Here is a 26,198-nt window from a genome sequence, read left to right as displayed (position 1 = left end):
GTGACCATCGGGTTCTTGGTCACCTCCCTGACCAAGGCCCTTCTCCCCCAATTGCTCAGTTTGGCCGGGCGGCCAGCCAGCTCCAGGAAGAGTCTTGGTGGTTCCAAACTTCTGTGTTCTTGGGGACCTTCAGTGCAGCAGACATTTTTTGGTAAGCTTCCCCAGATCTGTGCCTCGACTTAATCCTGTCTTGGAGCTCTACGGACAATTCCTTCGACCTCATCGCTTGGTTTTTGCTGTGACCTGCACTGCAACTGTGGGACCTTTTATAGATAGTTAAGTTCCTTTCCAAATCATGTCCGATCAATTGAATTTACCACAGGTGGACTCCAATCAAGTTGTAGAAACATCTCAAGGATGATTGTTAACAGGATGCACCTGAACTCAATTTTGAGTCTCATAGCAATGGGTCTGAATGCTTATGTAAATAAGGGATTTCTGTTTTCTATTTGTAATACATTTTGTAAAATTTCTAAAAAACTTTTTTCGCTTTGTATTTAATCACTTTTAGAATAAGGCTGTAACGTAACAACATTTGGTAAAAGTAAATTTGGTCTGAGACCTTTCCAAAGGCACTGTACATACCAGACAATTTTTAAATATTGTGATCTAAGAAATCACATCACAAAATCATCTCTAAATACAAAATCTACATTTCCATTTTACGATCAATTCTTTACAATATATATTTACTCTAAAGTGCAGTATGATTTACAGTTTTTAACAATCACGTTGGCACTAATTTCAGAACCTTGTGGTCATTTTTCAAAACCCTAGACACAAAACTCATTACGGTCATCACTTGTAACACAGGCTGTCCAATGTTCAAAACATTGCATTGTGCATTCATATCTTTAAAGAAACCTTGCACTTGCAGAATCATAGGTTCAAATAACTAATTTATCATGAAATACCATAGGAACATTCATTTAGATCACCCACACACAAGATACCGATAGTTTCACTGTGTAGTTGTTCGTACAATCATTAAATATTGTAGTACAAAATATGTGAAATGTGTTTCATTATGCTACTACACGTAAATATATCACTGTAAAAGGACTAGTAGAGAGAATTGTCACAAGCGTCGTATAGAGGAAACCAAGGCGCAGTGAGTTGCGTGCTCATAATATATTTTACTTATACAAAAGAAACAAAACGACAGCAAACAGTTCCGTCAGGCAAACTACAACTAAACGGAGAACAACTACCCATGAAAATGAAAGGAAAAAAGGCTGCCTAAGTATGGCTTCCAATCAGAGACGATAGACAGCTGCCTCCGATTGGAAACCATACCTGGCCAAAACATAGAAATACAAACATAGAATGCACACCCTCTATCACACCCTGACCTAACTAAACAGAGAAAAAACAGCTCTCTAGGTCAGAGCGTGACAGTACCCCCCCCCCCAAAGGTGCGGTCTCCCGGCCGCAAACCTGAACCTATAGGGGAGGGTGCGGGTGGGCATCTATAATTGGCGGCGGCTCTGGTTCAGGGCGTAGCACCCCCACCGCCCACTGATCCCCCCCGCTTCTGTGCGTCTGGAGGAACCAGACCGTGGATCATTGCCGGAGGCTTTGGGACGCCAACCGCCACTGACGACTCTGGGCTGCAGGCCGCCGCTGAAGACTCTGGGCTGCAGGCCGCCGCTGAAGACTCTGGGCTGCAGACCGCCGCTGAAGACTCTGGGCTGCAGACCGCCGTTGAAGACTCTGGGCTGCAGACCGTCGCTGGACGCTCCGGACTGAGGAGCGTCGCTGGAGGCTCCGGACTGAGGAGCGTCGCTGGAGGCTCCGGACTGAGGAGCGTCGCTGGAGGCTCCGGACTGAGAAGCGTCGCCGGAGGCTCCGGACTGGAGAGCGTTGTTGTAGGTTCCGGACAAGAGACCGTTTCTGCTGGCTTCTTGCCATGGAACATCTCTACAGGTTCCGCGCCATGGATCATCACTGGAGGCTTCGTGCCATGGATCATCTCTACAGGTGCCGGGTCATGGATTATCCCTACATGCTTCGTGCCACGGATTATCCCTACAGGCTCCGGACCATGGAAATCTCTACAGGCTTTTTGCCATGGATTATCTCTACAGGCTCCGGGCCATGGATCATCACTACAGGCTCCGGGCCATGGATCATCGTGGAGCTGGAACAGGTCTCACCGGACTGGGGAGACGCACTGAGGACCGAGTGCTCAAAGCAGGCACCAGCCGTACTGGGCTATGGAGGCTTACTGGAGGAAGAGTGCAAGTAGCAGGCACTGAACGTACTGGACTATGGAGGCGCACTGGAGGGAGAGTGCGAGGAGCAGGCACAGGACGTACCAGGCTATGGAGGCACACTGGAGAGAGTGCGAGAAGCAGGCACAGGACGTACTGGGCTATGGAGGCGCACTGGAGAGAGAGTGCGAGATGCAGGCACATGCTCACCAATATAAGCACGGGTAGTTGGCTCAGGTCTCACCCCTGGCCCAGCCAAACTACCCGTGTGCCTCTCGTTCCTCCCCGGTAGGCCACGACACTTGTCCAATACCTGTTCCCCTGGGAGGCGCTCCTCTCCTGCCCCTAACTCCTCCAAAACCCAAGATATACTCCTCCTTATCTCCTTAATTGTCCATAGCTCCATATCACGCTGCTTGGTCCCTTGGTGGTGGGTAGTTCTGTCACAAACGTCATGTAGAGGAGACCAAGGCGCAGCGTGTTGCGTGCTCATAATATATTTTAATGAAAAAACGAGCACAAGAAACAAAACGACAGCAAACAGTTCCGTCAGGCAAACTACAACTAAACGAAGAACAACTACCCACAAAAACGAAAGGAAAAAAGGCTGCCTAAGTATGGCAACGACAGACAGCTGCCTCCGATTGGAAAACATAGCCGGCCAAAACATAGAAGTAGAAACATTGAATGCCCACCCTCAATCACACCCTGACCTAACTAAACAGAGAAAAAACAGCTCTCTAGGTCAGAGCGTGACAAGAATACTACAGACACTGAACAAAATATGACATTTATTGATGAAATACAATAAAATCACAACATAGGTTTCTTTGAATCAAAGCAAAAATAATTAGCTACAAAAAAAGAAAACAGTTAAAGGTCAACTGCAGTGTTCCTCACCTGGCTTACTGTAAAAAGCAAAACAAAAGATTGATTACTGTACTTCTATATTTCCATCAACCCTGTTTTGTGGATCTGGCCATAGGTTCTCATCCACATTACAATGGATGTTTCATTAGCCAAACATCTTGGGAAGAATCTTCGGGCATGGTGAATCCAGGCCTGACACTGGTCTGCTGTGATGTCATTGCATGCGTCATCCATGGCCTGGAGAAGGGGGGCTTGTTCGTGAGGGCACCTATTATATACCTTCCACCTCCATGTGGAGAAAAATTCCTCAATCGGGTTAAGGAAAGGAGAGTATGGGGGTAAGTACAGGTTGGTAAATTGTGGATGGGCCTGAAACCATGCTTGCACCATTTGAGCATGGTGGAACCTGACATTATCCCACACAATGACATAGGTCACGCCATCAGCTCTACAGACCTGATTTAGCTCAAGGAAGGTTATATTCGAACAGCGAATCATGTGGCTGCCTGCAACTAAATATATAGAGTATATAGAGTAGAGAGCTTTAGATGTTGTTCGACCAAACATTAGAACGGGCAAGATGCGTAATATAAGCAACTGACCGTAGTATGATTGTTGATGCCACACATGGTGATTCCAGCATCTCAGAAACAGCTGCCTTCCTGGGATTTTTACGCACTACAGTCTCTAGAGTTTACAGAGAATGGTGCGATAAACAAAACACATTCAGTGAGCGGCAGTTCTGTGGGCAAAACACCTTGTTAATGAGAGAGATCAGAGGAGAATGTCCAGACTCCTTCAAGCTAACAGAAAGGCCACAAATGCTCAAATAACAGCTGTTTAAAACAGTGGTGCAGAAGGGCATCTCTTAACGTACAACACCGTGAATAATTCAGGCTGTTGTGGAGGCAGAAGGGGATTCTACCCAGTACTAGATAAATGGCCGGATAGTGTACAATAATGTCAAATCTGAAAACATGGTCTGGAAAAGTGGTACATGGGACCATAGAAACAGTGTCTGATAAAGAATGATGATGAAATATTACATCCATAGATAATGTAGTCCAATTGGTTCATGTTCCACGGTAATTGGTGTCAATGGATCTCGTTATCCTGAAACTTTCATGATCTAAACATGGAATACTGTTTGTCAGTTTCCATAAAACTATGCATTAAGAGTAATGCAACAGTTACTTATCATTTTGAGCAGTTGTATCAATTGATAGTTAGATCATTGTAATGAAATGAATAGACAGTCATTTCAGATGTAATGTGTGAATTGCATTTTGAAATGGTAATACTTTGATGTTAAGTTGTGCCATTTTGAACAGGTGATTTTAGTTCAATGAACAAATGATCTTAGCTTTATGTGTATTGTATCCAAGCAATTGGAAAAAGTTTTCGAGTTTTGAAAAATTTGCATTTTGTGAGTTTTGTGTCTAGTTTTGAAAAATGACATCAATGTTCCGAAATTAGTGCCACAGTGATTGTAAAAAGCTGTAAAAGCACACTTTAATTTAAAGAGACTAATTATTTGGTCTTCTAAGAAATACAATATTTTAATGTGATTCCCATCTCGGTGAGGAACGAGAGCTGTCACAAGCGTCAGAATGAGTAGACCAAGGTGCAGCGTGGAATATGTTCATCTTGATGTTTAATGAAAGAATGAACACTTACAAATTAAACAAAAATGACAGCAGACAGTTCCGTCAGGTACTCACAACTAAATGGAAAACAACTACCCACAAAAAACAAAGGAAAAACAGGCTGCCTAAGTATGGCTTCCAATCAGAGACAACGATAGACACCTGCCTCTGATTGGAAACCATACCCGGCCAAAACATAGAATGCCCTATCACCTATCACCTATCACACCCTGGCCTAGCTAAACAGAGAAAACACAGCTCTCCTAGGTCAGAGCATGACAAGAGCTCCATTGCTACGTCTTGGTAACTGAATTTTTTTTCTCCATAGTGGCCTACTGAATGTCTTTCAGTTACTGAATAACTTCAGTAACTCAATCTCTCTCAGTTACTGAATTACTTTTAGTAACTGAATCTCTCTCAGTTACTAACCTAAAAGGATGATAAAATTCTAGGAACTTTCTGCTATCTGCATTTGAGTTTATGTACAAATCTATTATTACAGAATGTTACAAGCTCTTGCTCTCTTTTGGTGGTATCAGAAGAGCTGACATGTGCTCTTAAGTTAAACATTCTGGAATTGTATTTCGATTACTATATCTTGACGAAAACCAATTTCCCTTAAATCTCCACCAGAGGAGGCTGGTGGGAGGAGCCATAGGAGAATGGGCTCATTCTAATGGCTGGAATTGAATCAATGCAACGGAGTCAAACACATTGTTTTCATGGGTTTGATGTGTTTGGAACCATTTCATTGATTCCATTCCAGCCATTACAATGAGCTCGTTCTCCTCCTATAGCTCCTCCCACCAGCCTCCTCTGATGTCTACATGTTTACCATACCATCATGTATTTTATTCATCTCCAAATTGAGCCACCTTATCTCTGAGTAAAGTTTAGATCAACTCAGAGAAATGAGACCTGAGATATTTCCTGTCTAAATGAGAGACCACATGGTAAAGTGGAGGTATTTGCTTGTCTTTTGATGTTAGCAGACAGACTGTACTGCAGGTCTTACCCAACCCCAATCAATTTAATCAATGTCGTGGCCATCGTGGCCAAAAGTTTTGAGAATGACACAAATATTAATTTCCACAAAGTTTGCTGCTTCAGTGTCTTTAGATATTTTTGTCAGATGTTACTATGGAATACTGAAGTATAATTACAAGCATTTCATACGTGTCAAAGGCTTTTATTGACAATTACATGAAGTTGATGCAAAGAATCAATATTTGCAGCGTTGACCCTTCTTTTTCAAGGCCTCTGAAATCCGCTCTGGCATGCTGTCAATTAACTTCAGGGCCACATCCTGACTGATGCTCAGCCCAGTCAAAACTGTTCGGTGCTCTGGCACCCCAATGGTGGAACAAGCTCCCTCACGATGCCAGGACAGCGGAGTCAATCACCACCTTCCGGAGACACCTGAAACCCCACCTCTTTAAGGAATACCTAGGATAGGATAAAGTAATCCTTCTAACCCCCCCCCCCACCCCTTAAAAGATTTAGATGCACTATTGTAAAGTGGTTGTTCCACTGGATATCATAAGGTGAATGCACCATTTTGTAAGTCGCTCTGGATAAGAGCGTCTGCTAAATGACTTAAATGTAAATGTAAAAATGTAAATGTAAATTCTTGCATAATCAATGCTTGGAGTTTGTCAAAATTTGTGGGTTTTTGTTTGTCCACCCGCCTCTTGAGGATTGACTACAAGTTCTCAATGGGATTAAGATATGGGGAGTTTCCTAGCCATGGACCCAAAATATTGATGTTTTGTTCCCCGAGCAACTTAGTTATCACTTTTGCCTTATGGCAAGGTGCTCCATCATGCTGGAAAAGGCATTGTTCATCACCAAACTGTTCCTGGATGGTTGGGAGAAGTTGCTCTCGGAGGATGTGTTGGTACCATTCTTTATTCATGGCTGTATCCTTAGGCAGAATTGTGAGTGAGCCCACTCCCTTAGCTGAGAAGCAACCCCACACATGAATGGTCTCAGGATGCTTTACTGTTGGCATGACACAGGACTGATAGTAGCGCTCACCTTGTCTTCTCCGGACAAGCTTTTTTCCGGATGCCCCAAACAATCGGAAAGGGGATTCATCAGAGACAATGACTTTACTCCAGTCCTCAGCAGTCCAATCCCTGTACCTTTTGCAGAATATCAGTCTGTCCCTAATGTTTTTCCTGGAGAGAAGTGGCTTCTTGACACCAGGCCATGCTCCAAAAGTCTTCGCCTCACTGTGCGTGCAGATGCACTCACACCTGCCTGCTGCCGTTCCTGAGCAAGCTCTGTACTGGTGGTGCCCCGATCCCGCAGCTGAATAAACTTTAAGAGACGGTCCTGGTGCTTGCTGGACTTTCTTGGGCGCCCTGAATCCTTCTTCACAACAATTGAACCGCTCTCCTTGAAGTTCTTGATGATCCAATAAATGGTTGATTTAGGTGCAATCTTACTGGCAGCAATATCCTTGCCTGTGAAGCCCTTTTTTTGCAAAGCAATGATGACGGCACGTGTTTCCTTGCAGGTAACCATGATTGACAGAGGAAGAACAATGATTCCAAGCACCACCCTCCTTTTGAAGCTTCCAGTCTGTTATTCGAACTCAATCAGCATGACAGAGTGATCTCCAGCCTTGTCCTCGTCAACACTCACACCTGTGTTAACGAGAGAATCACTGACATGATGTCAGCTGGTCCTTTTGTGGCAGGGCTGAAATGCAGTGGAAATGTTTTTGGGGGGATTCAGTTCATTTGCATGGCAAAGAGGGACTTTGCAATTAATTGAAATTCATCTGATCACTTTTCATAACATTCTGGAGTATATGCAAATTGCCATCATACAAACTGAGGCAGCAGACTTTGTGAAAATTAATATTTGTGTCATTCTCAAAACATTTGGCCATGACTGTACACCCCAAGGGTTCAAATTGTAAACCTCAGTGTGTAACAAGATCAAGGGGAAATATTAGATGAGAGGGTTTAGGAGTTGTGTGCCATAAAAGGCTACTTCCAGTCCAACCAGTTAAGGCAGGACAGTCACCCCAGGTGCACTCTCCTTCTCCTTCCTACTCTTCCTCCTCTTCGTCCCCCAACTCCATCCCCTCCACCCACACAGGTCCAGCATCGTTGGGCAGAAACACTAGAGCTTATCCTAGTGCCGCCAAAGTCAGCCAACTGGCCCTGTGCACTGCAGCCAGCCAGAGTGAGCATAATGTGCAGCGAAAGGTCCTCACTGTACAGACAAAACAGCTTAAAAAGACCCCAGTACGCAGCAGCAATGAGCTCCTGTGGACCGTCCCACTAGTCTCCAGTCTGTGTTGAAAGAGCCCCCCCTTATTAAGGCATGTTTCTGTCACTTCTAGCTGCAGTGATTTTAGACAGGGCACTTGAGGGGAGGTCATTTTGTTTCTGAGCATGAGGGTTTCTATGTCCACTCCTGGCTGTCCTACTGTGTCGGGCCTCTCTCGCCCTCACCGGCCCAGTCATGGCTGCTTTGTTCGGGTTGACCTTAACTGAACTAGGCTGACGCTGTGAGGAGGCCAGTTTGGCAGCCTGTCTCTGCCTGGCGGCAAGCTCAGGGAACTGCTTGGTGTAGAGAGTGTCTGTGTACTGCAGCTCTGGAGTGACCAGGTTCTGACAGTGTGTTTTGGTGGGCCCGACCAGCCCAGGGTTCAGGTTGTAGCCCTGGATGATGGCCGCCCCGTACTGGAAGGGCTTCAGCCCAGCGTCCTTCACCTGCGAAGGGTCCACTGCACCACCATCCTTCAGGCAGGTTTTGGCTAGTTCGGCACGTCGCTCCTGCAGCCGAGTCACCTCCCGCCTCATCTCCTCACGCCCCACAGTAGTGTCCACGCGTCGCCAGAAGGTGATGTTAAAGTGCAGGTAGAGCTGCCAGTCAAGGGCATTCCAGGCTCTGATCTTGTCGGCGGTGTGCGGGGAGAGCATGTGCCGTGTGCGCTCGCTTCGGCTGTTCAACTTAAAGGAGACGACGTCGTCCAGAGACCAGCAGAGGGCGCGCTTGAGCAGGATCATGGACTCGTCAAAGTACTCTGAGATGAGGATGAGGTGGAAGTCCTGCTCGATGGCATCAATGGCTTTGGCGCCCCGTGTCTCCAGGCCTCCGGGCGTCTCTGTTGCGACGTTGTTGTCGAAGCCAAAGTCAAAGGTCAGGATGTTACGGGCATAATGGTTATTGGGCAGGGAGGTGTTGTATCCACGCCAACCGTTGTCAAGGAAGTCATCCAGGCTGCGGGCCTTGTGGAAGGCGGGGATGCTCTTGTAGTAGATGAAGATGGACTCCATCATGGCAACGGGGTTCTTCAGGATGGAGAAGAAGAACGTGTCCTGGGGCATCACTTTCCTCACCTGAGACACAACAGGAAAAAAACAAAACAAGAACAAAATGTGTTAGTGGGATGCCTTGGTGGTGTATAATAATTTAACATTTATTGGCTAAAAAAATCTAGTAAAATGAATCTTGTGTTAGTCTGAACCTCAATATGATGCAGTAGAGGCTGCTTAGGGGAGGACGGCTCATAATAATGGCCGGAACAGAACAAATGGAATGGCATCAAACACATGGAAACCATGTGTTTGATGGAAACAATGTGTTTGATGTATCTGATAGCATTCCACTGATTCCGCTCCAGACATTACCACAAGCCTGTCCTCCCCAATTAAAGTGCCACCAACCTCCTGTGCTATGATGATACAACTCACCTCTGATGGTCTGAACCTCATGTGGTTGCACATGATGTTGAACTCTTTGACACTGCGGCTCCTCACTCCCTCCACAAAGTGTGAGGCGAAGAAGAAGGGATAGAACAGCTGGCTGTGCTTGTTCAGTGGAAGGGCGAACGTCAGATTGCGGCTGTCGCCATAGCGATATAAGATGTTCAGGATGGTGCTGCTGGCCGTTTTGTGCGTCTTGAGAAAGACGATGTGGTTCTTCGGCCGACAGGTGGCGCTGGCTACCTCCGATTTCACCTCGTTTACCACCCCTGCAACTACAGAGTTGGTGCCTAAAGGGGCAGGGCTGTTTCTACTCTTCAGCTGATTGGTTGAGGGGAGTTCGGGAGGTTTGTAAGGTAAGGTGGATACCACTCTGATAGATGGGTGGCCCAGCTGGAGAACTACAGACCCAGGAACACCCAAATGCAACTCATCATCACCCAGTGTGACTTTGGGCAGGGCTGCCTTTACTGCTGAAACTTTACCCCTTGCCTCTTTCCTAGAGTCTTTGACCTTATTGACAGTGTATGAGAGCTTTAGATGTTGGTGATTCTCCTGGACACGCCTCTCCACCCCTGGCTCATCTCTGCCATGTTGATGTTCTGCTACCTTCTGGTTCCCTTTGGCCCGTTGTTTAAGAGCTCCTTCCTCCTGTGACCTCATTTCCTCTTCTACGACAGGGGCGTGCGAAGAGCGCAAGCGTACCCAGTCCCTCTGCTCCGTCGGGAGCGTTCTCTGGATCTTGATGGTGAACTGCACATTCAGCAGCTTCTCGCTTAACATCTTATCGTTCCTGAAACCAAACAGTGTTAGACTACAGTTAGCCAATCACTGTCAGCCTGTTTCAAAACAAAACAATTATCCAGAACAGTTAAGTGGAGTGTAAAAGCTTGTTAGTTTCACCAAACATGATCTATTATATTGACAAGTTAGGAGAGTGACCACTCTAACAATCAAAATACATGTCCTCAATGATTGAAGGCAGGTGCGATCGGGTGGGACTATTCTAGCCAATGAAAGGGCAGATACGCGTGTGAACAACAGTCATTTTTCTCAAAGTTGTCAGAATTCCAAGTGCATTCACTTATATCAGTACATTTGTAACAGACTAAAGATTGCGAAACTTACAGTGCATTCAGAAAGTATTCAGACCCCTTTACTTTTTCCAAATTTTTGTTACGTTACAGCCTTATTCTAAAATGTATTAAATTACATGTTTTATATGTTAAATTACAATACCCCATAATGACAAAGTTAAAACAGTTTTTTAGAAATGTTTGCAAATTTATTAAAAAAACTAAAACAGAAACCTTATTTACATAGGCATTCAGACTCTTTGCTATAAGATTTGAAATTGAGCTCAGGGCCACCCTGTTTCCATTGACCATCCCTTAGATGTTTCTAAAACTTTAGATGTTTCTACAACTTCCACCTGTGGTAAATTCAATTGATTGGACATGATTTTGAAATGCACACACCTGTCTATATAAGCTTCCACAGTTGACAGTGCACGTCAGAGCAAAAACCAAGCCATGAGGTCAAAGGAATTGTCCATAGAGACAGGATTGTGCACATATCTGGGGAAGGTTACTAAAACATTTCTGCATCATTGAAGGTCCCCAAGACACAGTGGCCTCCATCATTCTTAAACTAATGAAGTTTGGAACCACCAAGACTCTTCCTAGAGGTGGCCGCCTGGCCAAACTGAGCAATCGAGGGAGAAGGGCCTTGGTCAGGGAGGTGACCAAGAACCCAATGGTCACTCTGACAGAGCTCCAGAGTTCCTCTGTGGAGATGGGAGAATCTTCCAGAAGGACAACCATCTCTGAAGCACTCCACCAATCAGGTCTTTATGGTAGAGTGGCCAGACGGAAACCACTTCCCAGTAAAAGGCATATGACAGCCCGCTTGGAGTTTGCCAAAAGCCACCAAAAGGACTCTCAGACCATGAGAAACAAGATTCTCTGGTCTGATGAAACCAAGATTGAACTCTTTGGCCTGAATGCCAAGCGTCACGTCTGGAGGAAACCTGGCACCATCCCTACGGTGAGGGACTGGGAGACTAGTCAGGATCGAGGGAAAAATGAACGGAGCAAAGTACAGAAAGATCCTTGATGAAAATCTGCTCCAGAGCGCTCAGGACCTCAGACTGGGGCAAAGGTTCACCTTCCAACAGGACAACGACCCTAAGCACACAGCAAGAGAGGCTTCGGGACAAGTCTCCGAATGTCCAGAGCCCGGACTTGAACCCGATCTAACATCTCTGGAGAGACCTGAAAATAGCCGTGCAGCGACGATCCCCATCCAACCTGACAGAGCTTGAGAGGATCTGCAGGGAAGAATGGGAGAAACTCCCCAAATACAGGTGTGCCAAGCTTGTAGCGTCATACCCAAGAAGACTCGAAGCTATAATCGCTGCCAAAGGTGCTTTAACAAAATACTGAGTAAAGGGTCTGAATACTTATGTAAATGTAATTTTTCTGTTTTTTTATTTTTATAATTGTTTGCTTTGTCAGTATGGGGTGTTGTGTGTAGATTGATAAGATTGAAAAATAACTATGTAATCAATTTTAGAATAAGGCTGTAACGTAACACCATTTTGAAAAAGTAAAGGGGTCTAAATACTTTCCGAATGTATATTCGATCAAACAAGCCTCACTCAATTCGACATTCTCTCATAGAAAAATCCTCTCGTTTCACCCATTCCTCTCTGGTTTCACTGCCAGTAATATCAATCCAGGTAGTATGAAGATCTGACCTAATAGCTACAGATGTAGGATCTTAATTTGAGCCACTTTGCTACAGCAGGAAAATGATCCTGTAGCAACAGAACATTTTAATTAAGTGGATTATAATTAAAGGATATTTTTGTAGTGGATGTTACATTTTTCATAATTTAAAATCAAGCCTAAAATGTCTAAATGGAAATTACAAATCTTTAAAAACCTTTTATAACCTAAAATAGACTAAAAGTTTTCAAATAAAGATCCTACATCTGTATGTACAGTAGCACCAGACTCACCTGGATTGCCAGACGACTCCTAGGATCTGGATGGCCACACAGAGCACAGTGAGGGCCATGAGCACCATCCATAGATTGCGCATGTGGCTGCACAGAACTACGTTCAGCCACCTGCAGGGGGAAACCAACCACAGGAACCACATTAGAGACTGCAGCAGCATCAGGTACAGAAATACTACAGACAACGGGACTGATTCTATGACTATAAACTCGTTTAAAGAATCTCAGGAATATCCTGTGTCTTTTACGAAATTATTTCATACCAACCTGCTGATATAATCTCATTCCAAAGCTGTAACTTCATTTTGAAATCGAATTTTGAAATCATAACCATGACACATTTGGATTAAAATGAGAATTGATCTATGCTAGACCACAGAAATGATCTCTGTACTGCTTGCTAGCTATAATTAGGATGACTGCTGCGCAAATGTTTGTATACACATGGTGTGTGTGCGAGAGGGAAGAGATAATCTCAATGATTTACAAGACAATCCAACAGCATCTCAATGAGTGGAACAGTGATTCACAGAAACTCTTCCAACTGTAGAGGAAATGTCACTATGACTGTTGGATTGGAATGCCTGTGGCGTAGTGGTGCATTGACCTTTCCCATCTGTTTGTGGGCTTCATGTTCTAATCAGAGCAATTAGCTGCCCTGTTTGATTCGGCCCATTGAACTGGCGTTGGCTAAATTAGAAGAAGAAAAACAACAATCCTCAATACACCCTCTGGGCCACTCTGTCCATACTGTGTGTGTGTTTCTGCTTCTGTTACAGCTACATCAGAGACATCTGGAACATCTGCCTTCTGCCTGAATGATTTCCAGACAGTTCTACCTCTCTCCCTCCCCCCTTTCTCCATCTCTTCCCCTTCCTAATTTCCTCCTTCCCTATATCTCCCACTCCTATCATCTCTCTCACACATCCACCTGCTCACATGCTGTGTATGTTCGTGCATGTTGTGTGTGTGGTGCGTTTGTGTGTGTGTGTGTGCTCGTGCATGCTGCGTGTGGTGTGTCTGTGTGTGTGTCTGCCTGTGGATGTGAGTGTGTACATATGAGTATGTGTGTCCCTGAGCACAATCTATAAGTGCATGGCACCACTATCCTGTTCGTCAGCTGCCCCCAGCTGTTTGTCAGTGTAATACATTAGTCTGGCCACCAGGGGGTTAAAGCATGACACACACAGAGCCAGATGCAGACATCCATCACTGATGGGTCATCATCAAGACATGGGATGATGATGTCACTGTGGAGCTAGTTGATTGACTCAAACAGGCATGCCACCACCATGACTAAACAACACTACACATTACCCATGATCCTCTAGTTCAGTTGCCCCCCTGGAAGCAGCTAATAGGCAAACTCTGATTGGCCCGTGTCACAAATGGAGTAAAGGCAAGGGAGACAAACATGAAAATACCAGGCAAAGTAGATGCTAGGGACATGACACAACATGTGCCCTTAATATACCATTATATACCATCCTCCCTGTTTGTAGTGGTTTTTCATTGAACTCTGTTGTAACTTGCTTATGCATTGTGGCACTGACTAAATATGTCCCTGTGGTTGGGTGCTAGCAACATGGGTTGTGTGGGTTCTGGTTTGCGTTTGATCCGTTTTTTTACTGTACTTTCCCATGTGCATGGATAACTCCACTACGACACAAACGGAATAGGGATGACGTTCCTTTTTAACATGAATGAATAATGGAGTGAAACACTATGAAAGAGTTGGCTGTTTGAACTGATATTTGTCAGGAGTGAGAGAGAGAGAGAGAGAGAGAGAGAGAGAGAGAGAGAGAGAGAGAGAGAGAGAGAGAGAGAGAGAGAGAGAGAGAGAGAGAGAGAGAGAGAGAGAGAGAGAGAGAGAGAGAGAGAGAGACTTTTATTCTAGATACATCACTGATCTACATACAATGCCTTGAGATAGTGTTCACACCCCTTGACTTTTCCACATTTTGTTGTGTTACAGCCTGAATTTAAAATGGATTAAACACAAAACCCCATACACACAATACCCCATAATGTCAAAGAGGAATTATGTTTTTAGAAATGTTTACAAATAAATTTTAAAAAAATAGCTAAAACGTCTCGAGTATCCAACCACTTTGTTGTGGCAAGCCTAAAGTTCAGGGGTAAAATGTTGCTTAATTAAGTCACATAAGTTGCATGGACTCACTCTGTGTGCAATAACAGTGTTTAATGACTCCCAAAGCTAATGAATCTAACCTCTGTAAAAAAAAATATTTAACTAGGCAAGTCAGTGTGACTTGACGCCTCTAGCACTGAGATGCAGTGCCTTAGACCGCTGCGCCACTCGAGAGCCCACACATAAAATTAGCTTTAAGATCCCTAAGTCGAGCAGTGAATTTCAAACACAGATTCAACCACCAAGACCAGGGAAGTTTTCCAATGCCTTGAAAAGAAGGGAACCTATTGGTAGATGGGTCAAAATAAAAAGCAGACGTTGGATATCCCTTTGAGCACGGTGAAGTTGTTAATTACAACTTTGGATGGTGTATCAATACACCCTGTTGCCGGAGAGAAAGGAAACCGCTCAGACATTTCACCATAAGGCCAATGGTGACTTTAAAACAGTTACAGATGGCTGTGATAAGAGAGAACTGAGGATGGATCATCAACATTGTAGTTACTCCACAATACTAACCTAATTGAAAGAGTGAAAAGAAGGAAGCCTGTACAGAATACAAATATTCCAATACATGCATCTTGTTTGCAACAAGGCACTAAAGTAATAGTGAAATAGATTTTTGGTCCCGAATACAAAGTGTTATGTTTGGGGCAAATCCAATGCTACACATTACTGAGTACCACTCTTCATATTTTCAAGCATAGTGGTGGCTGCATCATGTTATGGGTATGCTTGTAATCATTTTTCAGGATACAAAATTTACGGAATGGCAAAATCCTAGAGCAAAACCTGGTTCAGTCTGCTTTCCACCAGACACTGGGAGATGAATTCACCTTTCAGCAGGACAATAACCTAAATCACATGGCCAAATCTACACTGGAGTTGCTTACCAAAAAGATCAACAACCAATTTGACAGAGCTTGAAGAATTTCAGAAGAATAATGGGCAAGCATTGCACAATCCAGGTGTAGAAAGCTCTTAGAGACCTACCCAGAAAGACTCACAGCTGTAATTGCTGCCAAAGATGCTTCTACAAAGTATTGACTAGGGAGTATGAATACTTGTGTAAATGAGATACAGTATTTCTGTATATAATTTTCTTTAAAATGGCAAACATTTCTACAAACATGTTTTCACTTCGTCATTATGGGGTGTTGTGTGTAGACGGGTGAGATAAAAAACTAAAATGTAATCCGTTTTGAATTCAGGCTGTAACACAACAAAATATGGAATAAGTCAAGGGGTATGAATACTTTCTGAAGGCACTGGATAGGTAAAAGTAAATTAATCCACAAATATAGATTTACATTTATCTTAAATGACCCCATTTTCATGAATTTGATGATATACGCTTGAAGCTCATTAAAAAACAGCATGTGACTTGAACCAGGAAGTAGGCAAGACTTTCATAGGGTATAGGACATAGGAAAGGATACCACAGTAGAAGAGAGAGTATTTGCAATTGAAATCTGTCCAAAGTCATGGTAATTACAACTGGTTAAGTTGCTGTACATAAGTCAAAGAAAACAACATTGTGGTGACCTTGTACCCTGAAGACATTCCTGTCTCTGCCTCCTGCCTGCCATCTCTCTCTCTCTCTCTCTCTTTCTCATTCTCTGTCTCGCTCTCTTTCGCTCACTCTGTCTGTCTGTGTCTCTCTCTCGCTCTCTGTCTTTCTTGGATACAAATACTCTGCCTGACTCCACTCACATCCCCTACCACACACATTCTCTGCATACAAACCACACTCAGATACACACACACACACCTTTTATACACTCAGAACACGTGCATGGACACACACACACAGACACAGACACACACACACACACACACACACACACACACACACACACACACACACACACACACACACACACACACACACACACACACACACACACACGCACAGTCTAGCAGCTCATTTGGATGTGGCAGTTAAAGGCTTAGACGCTTATATGAGGAGATCATATCAAAGGTTACCTCTAAAGAAAGAAATAGAGCCAACTAATTTAGATGTACTTAATAAAAACAGCCAACTGGTTTTGTCATGCTCTGTGGTCACATCCAGTTCCACTGCACTGAATAAAAACAGACTTTCCAAAAACCTTCCTCAGCCCTGCACCACAAACTATTGCCGGTCAAACAGAAAATGGAGAGGGACTGGGGTTAGTTTGAGTCTAACTGGAGGACCGTGGCACCCCCGAAATCCCTTCCACATGAAGAGAGAGGGAGAGGAAGAGAGAGAATAGTTGATTTAATAGTCGTGATACTAATAGCTGAGTTTGATGACATTTCTACATAAGTCACATACATGTAAGTCACTGAAGACTACCGACATCCACGTGTCACTGAGGACCCCTACAGCGCAGCACAGTCGATAATAATCAAACTACGGCGCTACAATTCAGCACAGACCCAATACAAACACAGCTTAGAGAAGGAAACCTCATTCATGATTAGCAGACGTATGCACACACACACACACACACACACACACACACACACACACACACACACACACACACACACACACACACACACACACACACACACACACACACACACACACACACACACACACACAATGACAATACTTCTATTGTGATATGAGCAGTAATAACAGTCATATTGCCAAGGTATTAAATTGAGCGGCAGCAGCCTACAGAGAGATAGACAAACACCAGGAGGCCATGGAGCCCATGGACATGAGGAATGAATAAAAGGGCTTTTTAACAAAATGCTTCAGGTTTTCCCAGGCTATGGAGACATCTGGAGAATGGCCTGCCATTCCCTGCCTGCTGCACAGTTACACTCCTGCATGCCAGCCGACACATATACACAGTACACAGTACACAGTACACACACACACACACACACACACACACACACACACACACACACACACACACACACACACACACACACACACACACACACACACACATACTTTCCCACAGGCATTTAAGGTACATCAGATTCTCTCATATACTACTTTGGACGCTACACACACACACACTCAGACAGGATCATGCATGCACAAAAGCATAGATTCACACAAACATAGCCTACATACACTGAGCATTTTCCGTCACTCTCCCTCCCTCTAACTTTCTACCTGGGGTTGAACTTTTGGTCACAAGGGATGGAAAGGCCCTGAACCCAGTCCTACTGTATATGATGGATTGCATTCTTGCATGCTTTCCTAGGTCACATTTATGTCTTTAATAACATTTCCCAACTCCTACCTGGCTGGCCCGGACTTGGCCAGTTAAACAGGGAGTTGTGGTAATCTCACTGGATGTTGATCCCTAATCATGATATACAACCCTACAGAATGACTTCTAGGTCTTTTTCGTAGGTGTAAAATATTTGTATTAGATTATACAGTAGTAGCTACTTGTGTAAACAGTAAGATTATGCAGTCTGTACATAGTAATATAGCTATTATCTGTAACAGTAAAAGGAAAACGTACAGTGGTTGATTCTGTGTCCTTGTGTGGAGTAAGGTCGGGCAGACCGGTTTATTATGGTGCTGATATCTGCTGTATTAGGCTGTACTAGGCACTGACATCCTACAAGTTTTCCATCTTGTTCTTATCGGTTCCAAATGAAAAGCCAATGATCTTTAAGCTGAATTTCAGGACTGTTTTTCATCCATGTTCTTGAACACTATTAGGGGTTTGACTATTGGACGATTAGAAATTGAACTTTGGGTCACTTTATTACTCATCTGGTCTTGCCTGACATTTAGATTTGTACCTGTTTATGACCTGTTCACCATAATTTGTGTTTGCATTGAAGTTGACTGTTTTAAAAAGTGCTCTCAGTGCAGTTTAGGCTTTAAATGTATGTTTTAAGAAAACGAGGATTCCCCTCAGTTTTACTGAGAAGAGCTATTTTTATTTCAGTAGGACCCCCCAAACACGCCAATCTACGCCTGCGGCATCTAAATGTTAAAGTTAAATAATTGATGAATTTTGTGGATCTATTCTGCATTGCTTGTTGTTGCAATTAAATCTCATTGTCTTTGAAACGTGTCATCTTACTTCTATTAGAATGGTAATAAAAATCATTCTGGACCAAAAGATTTACAAAACCATTACAATAACTGCCGATTTGCTTAAATGCCAACAGTGCCATTGTATTATTTTCTCTTCTTAGTCTACAGTTTGTGGTCAGTTTGAATGGGAGCAATCGCTATTTAATTAAAGTGAAGAATTTGCGTCTGACTTTTATTTTCCCAAAGTATGGGCAAGTTGGCCTAGGCTGTAGCAACGAGTACTCTAAATCATTTCTAAATAAACATCTCATCGTATGGCACTCCACTGTTAGATTTGGTTCTCTGCCAGCGCATATGAATAACGTAATGTATCTGTAGTCCGCTGTTTCGCCTGTTATGGACTATTGTGGGCAATAGCATCACCGACCAACAGCTTTCCAATGAACTATCGCTAAAGGAATGTAACGCAATACAAAAGACCAGAAGTCACAATTAATTCACTTACGAGCAACATGGTAGAGACGAGGTCAGGGAGAACAGCTCGCGCTCCTTGATAGATTTCCTTGGCGAGGGTGGCATCTCGCGTGTCTGTCCCAGGAGGGGGATGCTCAGGAACCCCGGTCCTGCATGCAACTCCGACCAACCCAAGTCACTCTTCCAAGACTCCCCGTTCCCAAGCCACAGATTCCCTAGTCCCCTTTTAGAGTAGGGTTCCCCCCGCTCTCAGTTTATAACTCCTCCCGCTGCCGACTCATTGGCTCGACGCGCAGACAAACCAAATAAAGGGAGTCCGAAAGGGATGGAGAAAGGTGTGAGAGAGGGGCAGGAGGTTACAGCGGATGAAATCGAGAACAAAGGCAGGGATTCTTTGTCACCAGCTAGGTAGTTGTCACACCGTTCTTCACAAAGATAAAGCAGTTACATGCAACCTTGCTCAGCGTCAAGTGGAATTTGTAGCATTAACAGTTTGGGTAAATTCACATTAATGTCGAATTATACTGGAAGTGTGAGTAGGTTTGTCTTTTGTGTGAAATATCTAGGAGCATATTACATTTATGAGGTGATGGTTGTTAATATTATAGCCCAATAACACTTTACTGTAACAGGCTTATAACCATAAAACCGCCTGGCTGTTTACTCCTTTTTGGAATAAATCCGGTAATATAATAGCGGCAACATCCATAATGAGTTTTCCAGCTGAGAGTCTGCATTTAAAATGGCACCAAATACAAAAAGGTCCAGAAATGTGCTCCACTGTCCCAAAATGCTATCTACACCTGCAGGGAAAATCTTCAAGAATAGCTATTTTCACAGGTTGTGACAAAAATAAGTGTGAGAGTTTTGCAGCAGTGACAGGCAGGGGCGTACTGGGACAAAATTCAGCCCTGGCATTTTAGCCACACCAGCCCACATTCCTGCGTGCGCTCCAAACAAGAGAGCATTTATTTTTCTCGCAATATGTTTACTGAGTGATGATATTTTATTTATTTCACAGGCTTCTTAGAAAACCTGGTGGATTTGTTGTTCAGCAATGTCGTGGGAACCCCCCAGCACATCAGGAGAAGAACGCTGAGGCAGTATGTGGCCAGGCACCAGTCCCACTTCAGGTTGGTTACATTTGATCTGGTCATAGGTCAAAATACTATCACTTCTTGTCTGTCCTGGAATTCACCCAACAACCATTGATAATGTAATCAGTACTGTGTGTATCAACTCTATCTTGTTTTTCTACAGATCGAGGACAGGAGGGATGATTTGTCATGGAGTGCCCTGACTAAAAGACAGGTTGATACAGATTTTCTGAACTGGAAGAGACACTCGGCATTCAAATTATACAAGACACATCTATTACTTTTCATAATATTTTGTTATAATTTAATTGAATGGTGGGGGCTGTGTATTCTTCAAACATGTTAGGGAGCTGTTTAACTGACTTGCCTAGTTAAATAAAGGTTAAATAAAATAAAATAAATATAATTAATATGGGACACCATACAAAGGGACGGCAACTAACATGTACCAACAGACAAAATGCTGATAGGTACCCCCCCCCCCCCTTCAACTCGGAAAAAGACATTGAAAACTAATCTGGATTTGTAAATTAGGTAGCTAGCTATTTTTATGAGAACAGGCATGTTGTTTGGGTCAGTACTTGAACAATATTTAACATAAACACATTTAGCATCTCCTGGCTTCCGCACATAGCCTACAAGCCACTGATGCAGACCTTTGGAGCATCTACATTTTCAAAAGTCTAATAAATCCATTATTTCTTTTAGACAGGTCTAAAGAAGCATGATATGAATAAAATGTAGTCTATTTCAGAAGAACAGAATAGCATACTCTGAGTTGTCCTTATGTTAGGTCCTGATCTGGCTATGCCAAATGGCTGTGGGCTACACTACTTTGTTTAGCAGACAAGATTTGCTTAGAATTCCATGGCATTATTTTATAGTATGAAGAATACAATTGAACAAAGCTGAATAAAATAGAAAGAATATTTTTACCAAATGATTTGAGGGTGGTGCACACAAATCAAATCACATCAAATTGTATTTGTCACATGGGCCGAATACAACAGGTGTAGACCTTACAGTGAAATGCTTACTTACAAGCCAACAATACTTTAAGGACAACGCTTTAAGAAGTTTTAAGAAAAAAAACTAATAAATAAGTGTAAAATAAGTAAAAAATAGAAAATAAAAAAATTACAATTTAAAATAAAAGTAACAAATAATGATACAGCAGCAGTAAAAGGGGTTATACAGGGGTTATCGGTACAGAGTCAATGTGCGGGGGCACCAATTACTTGAGGTAATTGAGGTAATATGTACATGTAGGTAGAGTTAAAGTGACTATGCATAGATTATATAAACAGAGAGTAGAAGAAGCATAAAAGAGGGGTCTGGGTAGCCCTTTGATTAGCTGTTCATGAATCTTATGGCTTGGGGGTATAAGCTGTTAAGAAGGCTTTTGGACCTAGACTTGGCACTCCCGTGTAAAGGTGTAGAGGTCCTGGATGGCAGGCAGCTTAGCCCCAGTGATGTACTGGGCCGTACGCACTACCCTCTGTAGTGCCTTGTGGTCAGAGGCCGAGCAATTGCCATACCAGGCAGTGATGCAACCAGTCAGGATCCTCTCGTTGATGCAGCTGTAGAACCTTTTGAGGATCTGAGGACCCATGCCAAATCTTTTCAGTCTCCTGAGGGGGAATAGGCTTTGTCATGCCCTCTTCACAACTGTCTTAGTGTGTTTGGACCATGATAGTTTGTTGGTGATGTGGACACCAAAGAACTTGAAGCTCTCAACCTGTTCCACTACAGCCCTGTCGATGAGAATGGGGACGTGCTCGGTCCTCCTTTTTCTGTAGTCCACGATCATCTCTTTTGTCTTGATCACGTTGAGGGAGATGTTTTTGTCCTGGCACCACACGGCCAGGTCTCTGACCTCCTCCCTATAGGCTGTCTCGTTGTTGTCTGTGATCAGGCCTACCACTGTTGTGTCAATGACAAACTTGATGATGGTGTTGGAGTCGTGCCTGGCCATGCAGTCATGAGTGAACAGGGAGTACAGGAGGGGACTGAGCACACAACCCTGAGGGGCCTCCGTGTTGAGGATCAGCGTGAAGGATGTGTTGTTCCCTACCATTACCACCTGGGGGCGGCCCATCAGGAAGTCCAAGATCCAGTTGCAGAGGGAGGTGTTTAGTCCCAGTGTCCTTAGCTTAGTGATGATCTTTGAGGGCACTACGGTGTTGAACGCTGAGCTGTAGTCAATGAATAGCATTCTCACATAGGTGTTCCTTTTGTCCATGTGGGAAAGGGCAGTGTTGAGTGCAATAGAGATTCAATCATCTGTGGATCTGTTGGGGCTGTATGCAAATTGGAGTGGGTCTAGGGTTCCTGGGATAATGGTGTTGATGTGAGCCATGACCAGCTTTTCAAAGCACTTACAGACGTGAGTGCTATGGGTCGGTAGTCATTTAGGCAGGTTACCTTAGTGTTCTTGGGCACAGGGACTATGGTAGTCTGCTTGAAACATGTATCTATTACAGACTCAGTCAGGGATAGGTTGAAAATGTCAATTAAGACACTTGCCAGTTGGTCAGCGCATGCTCGGAGTACACATCCTGGCAATCCGTCTGACCCTGCGGCCTTGTGAATGTTGACCTGTTTAAAGGTCTTCCTCACATCGGCTATGGAGAGCGTGACCACACAGTCGTCCAGAACAGCTGGTGCTCTCATGCATGTTTCAGTGTCACTTGCCTCGACGCGACCATAGAAGTAATTTAGCTCGTCGGTAGGCTTGTGTCACTGGTCAGCATGCGGCTGTGCTTCCCTTTGTAAGCCCTGCCACATCCGACGAATGTCGTAGCAGTTGTAATACAATTCAATCTTAGTCCTGTAATGACGCTTTGCCTGGTTGATTGTTCGCCGGAGGGTATAGCGGGATTTCTTATATGCTTCCAGGTTAGAGTCCCACTCCTTGAAAGCGGCAGCTCTACCCTTTAGCTCAGTGCGGATGTTAGCTTTAATCCATGGCTTCTGGTTGGGGTATGTACATATGGTTACTGTGGGGATGACGTCATCAATGCCCTTATTGATGAAGCCAGTGACTGATGTGGTGTACTCTTCATTGCCATCGGAAGATTCCCGGAACATATTCCATTCTATGCTAGCAAAACCGTCCTGTAGCTTTGCATCTGCTTCATCTAACCACTTTCTTATTGACTGAGTCACTGGTGCTTTCTGCTTAAGTTTTTGCATGTAAGCAGGAATCAGGAGGATGGAATTATGGTAAGATTTGCCAAATGGAGGGTGAGGGAGAGCTTTGTACGCGTCTCTCTGTGTGGTGTAAAAGTGGTCTAGAGTTTTTTTCCTTCCCTCTGGTTGTACATTTAACATACTGGTAGAGATTAGGTCAAACGGATTTGAGTTTCCCTTCATTAATGTCCCCGGCCAGTAGGAGCGCCGCCTCTGGATGAACGTTTTCCTGTTTGCTTATGGCTCTATACAGCTCAATGAGTGCTGTCTTAGTGCCAGCATCAATCTGCAGTGATATTTAGACATCTACGAAAAATATAGATGTAAACTCTCTTGGTAAATAGTGTTGTCTATAGCTTATCATGAGATACTCGTCCTCAGGTGAGCAAAACCTCGAGACTTCCTTAGATTTCTTGCACCAGCTGTTGTTTACAAATATACATATGCCGCCCCTTGTCTTACCAGAGGCCGCTGTTCTAGCCTACCGAAAAAGCTTAAACCCAGCCAGCTGTATGTTAATCATCTCATCATTCAGCCACAACTCGGTGAAACATTAGATATTACAGCTTTTATTGTCCCGTTGGTAGGATATACATGCTCATAGTTTGTCTATTTTATTATTGATTTATTGTACGTTGGCTAATAGGACTGATGGTAAAGGTAGATTACCATCTCAGCAACGGATCCTTACAAGGCACCCGGACCGTCGTCCACGATATCTCCGCCTTTTCCTCCTGCGAATGAAGATTAAGAATTCCTCCAGTACGGGGTGAGTAATCGCTGCCCTGATATCAAGAAGCTCTTTTTGGTCATAAGACACAGTGGCAGAAACATTATGTAGAAAATAAGTTACAAATAATGTGAAAAAACATACACAATAGCACAATTGGTTAGGGGATCGTAAAACGGCAGTCATCTCCTTCAGCGCTATTTTTCCACATTATTCCACATGCGGCTATTCTGTGTTGAGCGTTAACAAATAAATAGGTATTCCTATATGCTTCATTTAGAGTTGTTAATGTAACTTTAGGTGTTCTATATGTTTTCATTGTTAATACATTGTAAGGCTGCATGATGAGACTAATGATGATTCGAAAAAAAGTTGCTTGAAAGGCATGAGCTCTGCTTTGTTTTTTTGCGCAGGCTGTACACACAACATCAGTCACTTATTCACAATTTGACAAGCACTTGATAATGCCTAGAATTTCATGGTGGCATCCCCTTTGTGTGGCTGCAATGCACCCTTTTTGCGGCCAGTGTCCGTTGTGCCCTTCTCCCTGCACTCCGAATCACCTCTCCCTCTCTGGGACAACTGTGGGATGCGATAGATCCTAAATGAATACAACCACTAGCATCAAAAAAACTTGTTTTACTCAATGTGGCTGACGCAACAGATCAGAACATTTAGCTTAAAATGTTGATAAACTATTAGGCTATTTCTTCACATTATAAGCGCAGCAATGCTCAAAGGGTAGTAGGCTAAAAGCCCGACTGTTCCATTAGTGGAAAACACCATTATCAAAAGTGATCACAAATGCAATTATGCATGTAATGCTTTTATTATAAAGGTGCATTTTATGGTGAAAATTATCTTCCCCAAACTTGAAAGTCACACACTGCTTATGTATGCCAGTTAGGCTCTACACCCCTTGTAAAGCGGATTAATGTGCTTAATTTAAAAAAGTTATTTGGTCACTTTAGTTGTGATACAAACCTTATCAAAACAAATAGGCCTATGGGCTAGGCTACATGAGGTGTGCGACTATGATTAGAATAGCCTAATATTGTCACCCATCAGACTATTCTTGATTTAATCTTGTCTTTACTTTTACTAAATAATATATGTGCTAAATTTGTTTTGATTTAGAATGGACCATTATCATGCACCTGTATAGAAACAGGGGCAGGGGGAAAATACATGTCATCTATGCACTTAAAGAGCGAAAGGAGGAAGCTTTTCCCATGGTTCGTTTTCATTCCAGCCAGGTACTGTAGGCTATACTCCTGTTGTAAATATAAGCAATGTGCTTAATATTAGGAACGTTGAGAAATAAATATAGTAGGCTTAGCCTATAGAAAGCTGATGGGATCATCCTATTTTTGGTAGAGGCCATCACTCTGTTTTCTCGCACAATTGCATAGCCTATAAAAATGTTGCGCAACATGAGCTCATGGGCTCTCATGAAGTGTTTGATTAGATTTTCAATTCCGTTTGCATTGATGTCAGAGTGATTAGAGGGACAATAGAGTGCTGAGTACCAGGCAGTTAGCAAGTTTGGTAGGCTACTAATGACCAGCAGCAGCATCAACGCTTGGAGAAGCCTTATTACCATGACTAAATGGTCACGTGGAATTTGACTGCCTTCATGACTCGTGACCGCTGATATGGTGGTAATACTGTCTCCGCAACAGCCCGATCTGCTACTACAGTGCTTTCAGAAAGTATACACACCCCTTGACTTTCTCCACATTTTGTTGCGTTACAAGGTGGGATTAAAATGGATTTAATTGTCATTTTTTTGTCAATGATCTACACAACATACTTAGTAATGTCAAAGTGAAAGAAAAATTCTAACATTTGTTCAAAAAGGTCCAGGTATGTACTCCAATGTTCCAAAAGGCTATCTTCACCTGCAAGGAAAATCTTCAAAAATACCTGGACCTTTTTGAACGAATGTTAGAATTTTTCTTTCACTTTGACATTACTAAGTATGTTGTGTAGATCGTTGACAAAAATATGAGGGTGAGAATTTTGCAGCAGTGACAGGCAGGGACGTGCTGAGACAAAATTCAGCCCTG

At 43.5% G+C, this 26,198-nt stretch overlaps 1 protein-coding gene and 1 long non-coding RNA gene across 3 annotated transcripts; one reads left to right on the top strand and one right to left on the bottom strand.

The window, feature by feature from the left end:
- Positions 1-7,524: 7,524 nt before the first annotated feature.
- LOC106581346 (galactose-3-O-sulfotransferase 2) lies at positions 7,525-19,348 on the bottom strand. The gene is made up of 4 exons (XM_014163348.2): positions 19,142-19,348; positions 12,479-12,589; positions 9,445-10,249; positions 7,525-9,090 (listed from the first exon to the last, which is right to left on the bottom strand). Exons 1-4 carry the CDS (start codon positions 19,213-19,215, stop codon positions 8,062-8,064), a joined length of 2,019 nt encoding a protein of 672 aa, XP_014018823.2. The 5' UTR covers positions 19,216-19,348; the 3' UTR covers positions 7,525-8,061.
- A 95-nt stretch (positions 19,349-19,443) lies between these two features.
- LOC106581347 (uncharacterized) lies at positions 19,444-20,601 on the top strand. Of its 2 annotated transcripts, none has more exons than XR_001323082.2 (3): positions 19,444-19,518; positions 20,132-20,243; positions 20,371-20,601. It is a non-coding gene; the product is annotated as an uncharacterized lncRNA (long non-coding RNA). The 2 variants fall into 2 exon arrangements; XR_001323081.2 differs by having other exon boundaries at positions 19,456-19,607.
- The last annotated feature ends 5,597 nt before the right edge of the window (positions 20,602-26,198 follow it).

This window comes from Salmo salar, chromosome ssa20 (assembly GCF_905237065.1).
Source record: "Salmo salar chromosome ssa20, Ssal_v3.1, whole genome shotgun sequence".
NCBI classification, from domain to species: domain Eukaryota; kingdom Metazoa; phylum Chordata; class Actinopteri; order Salmoniformes; family Salmonidae; genus Salmo; species Salmo salar.
Note: the sequence above shows the minus strand (reverse complement) of the source record. Positions and strands in the feature narration are given on the sequence as shown.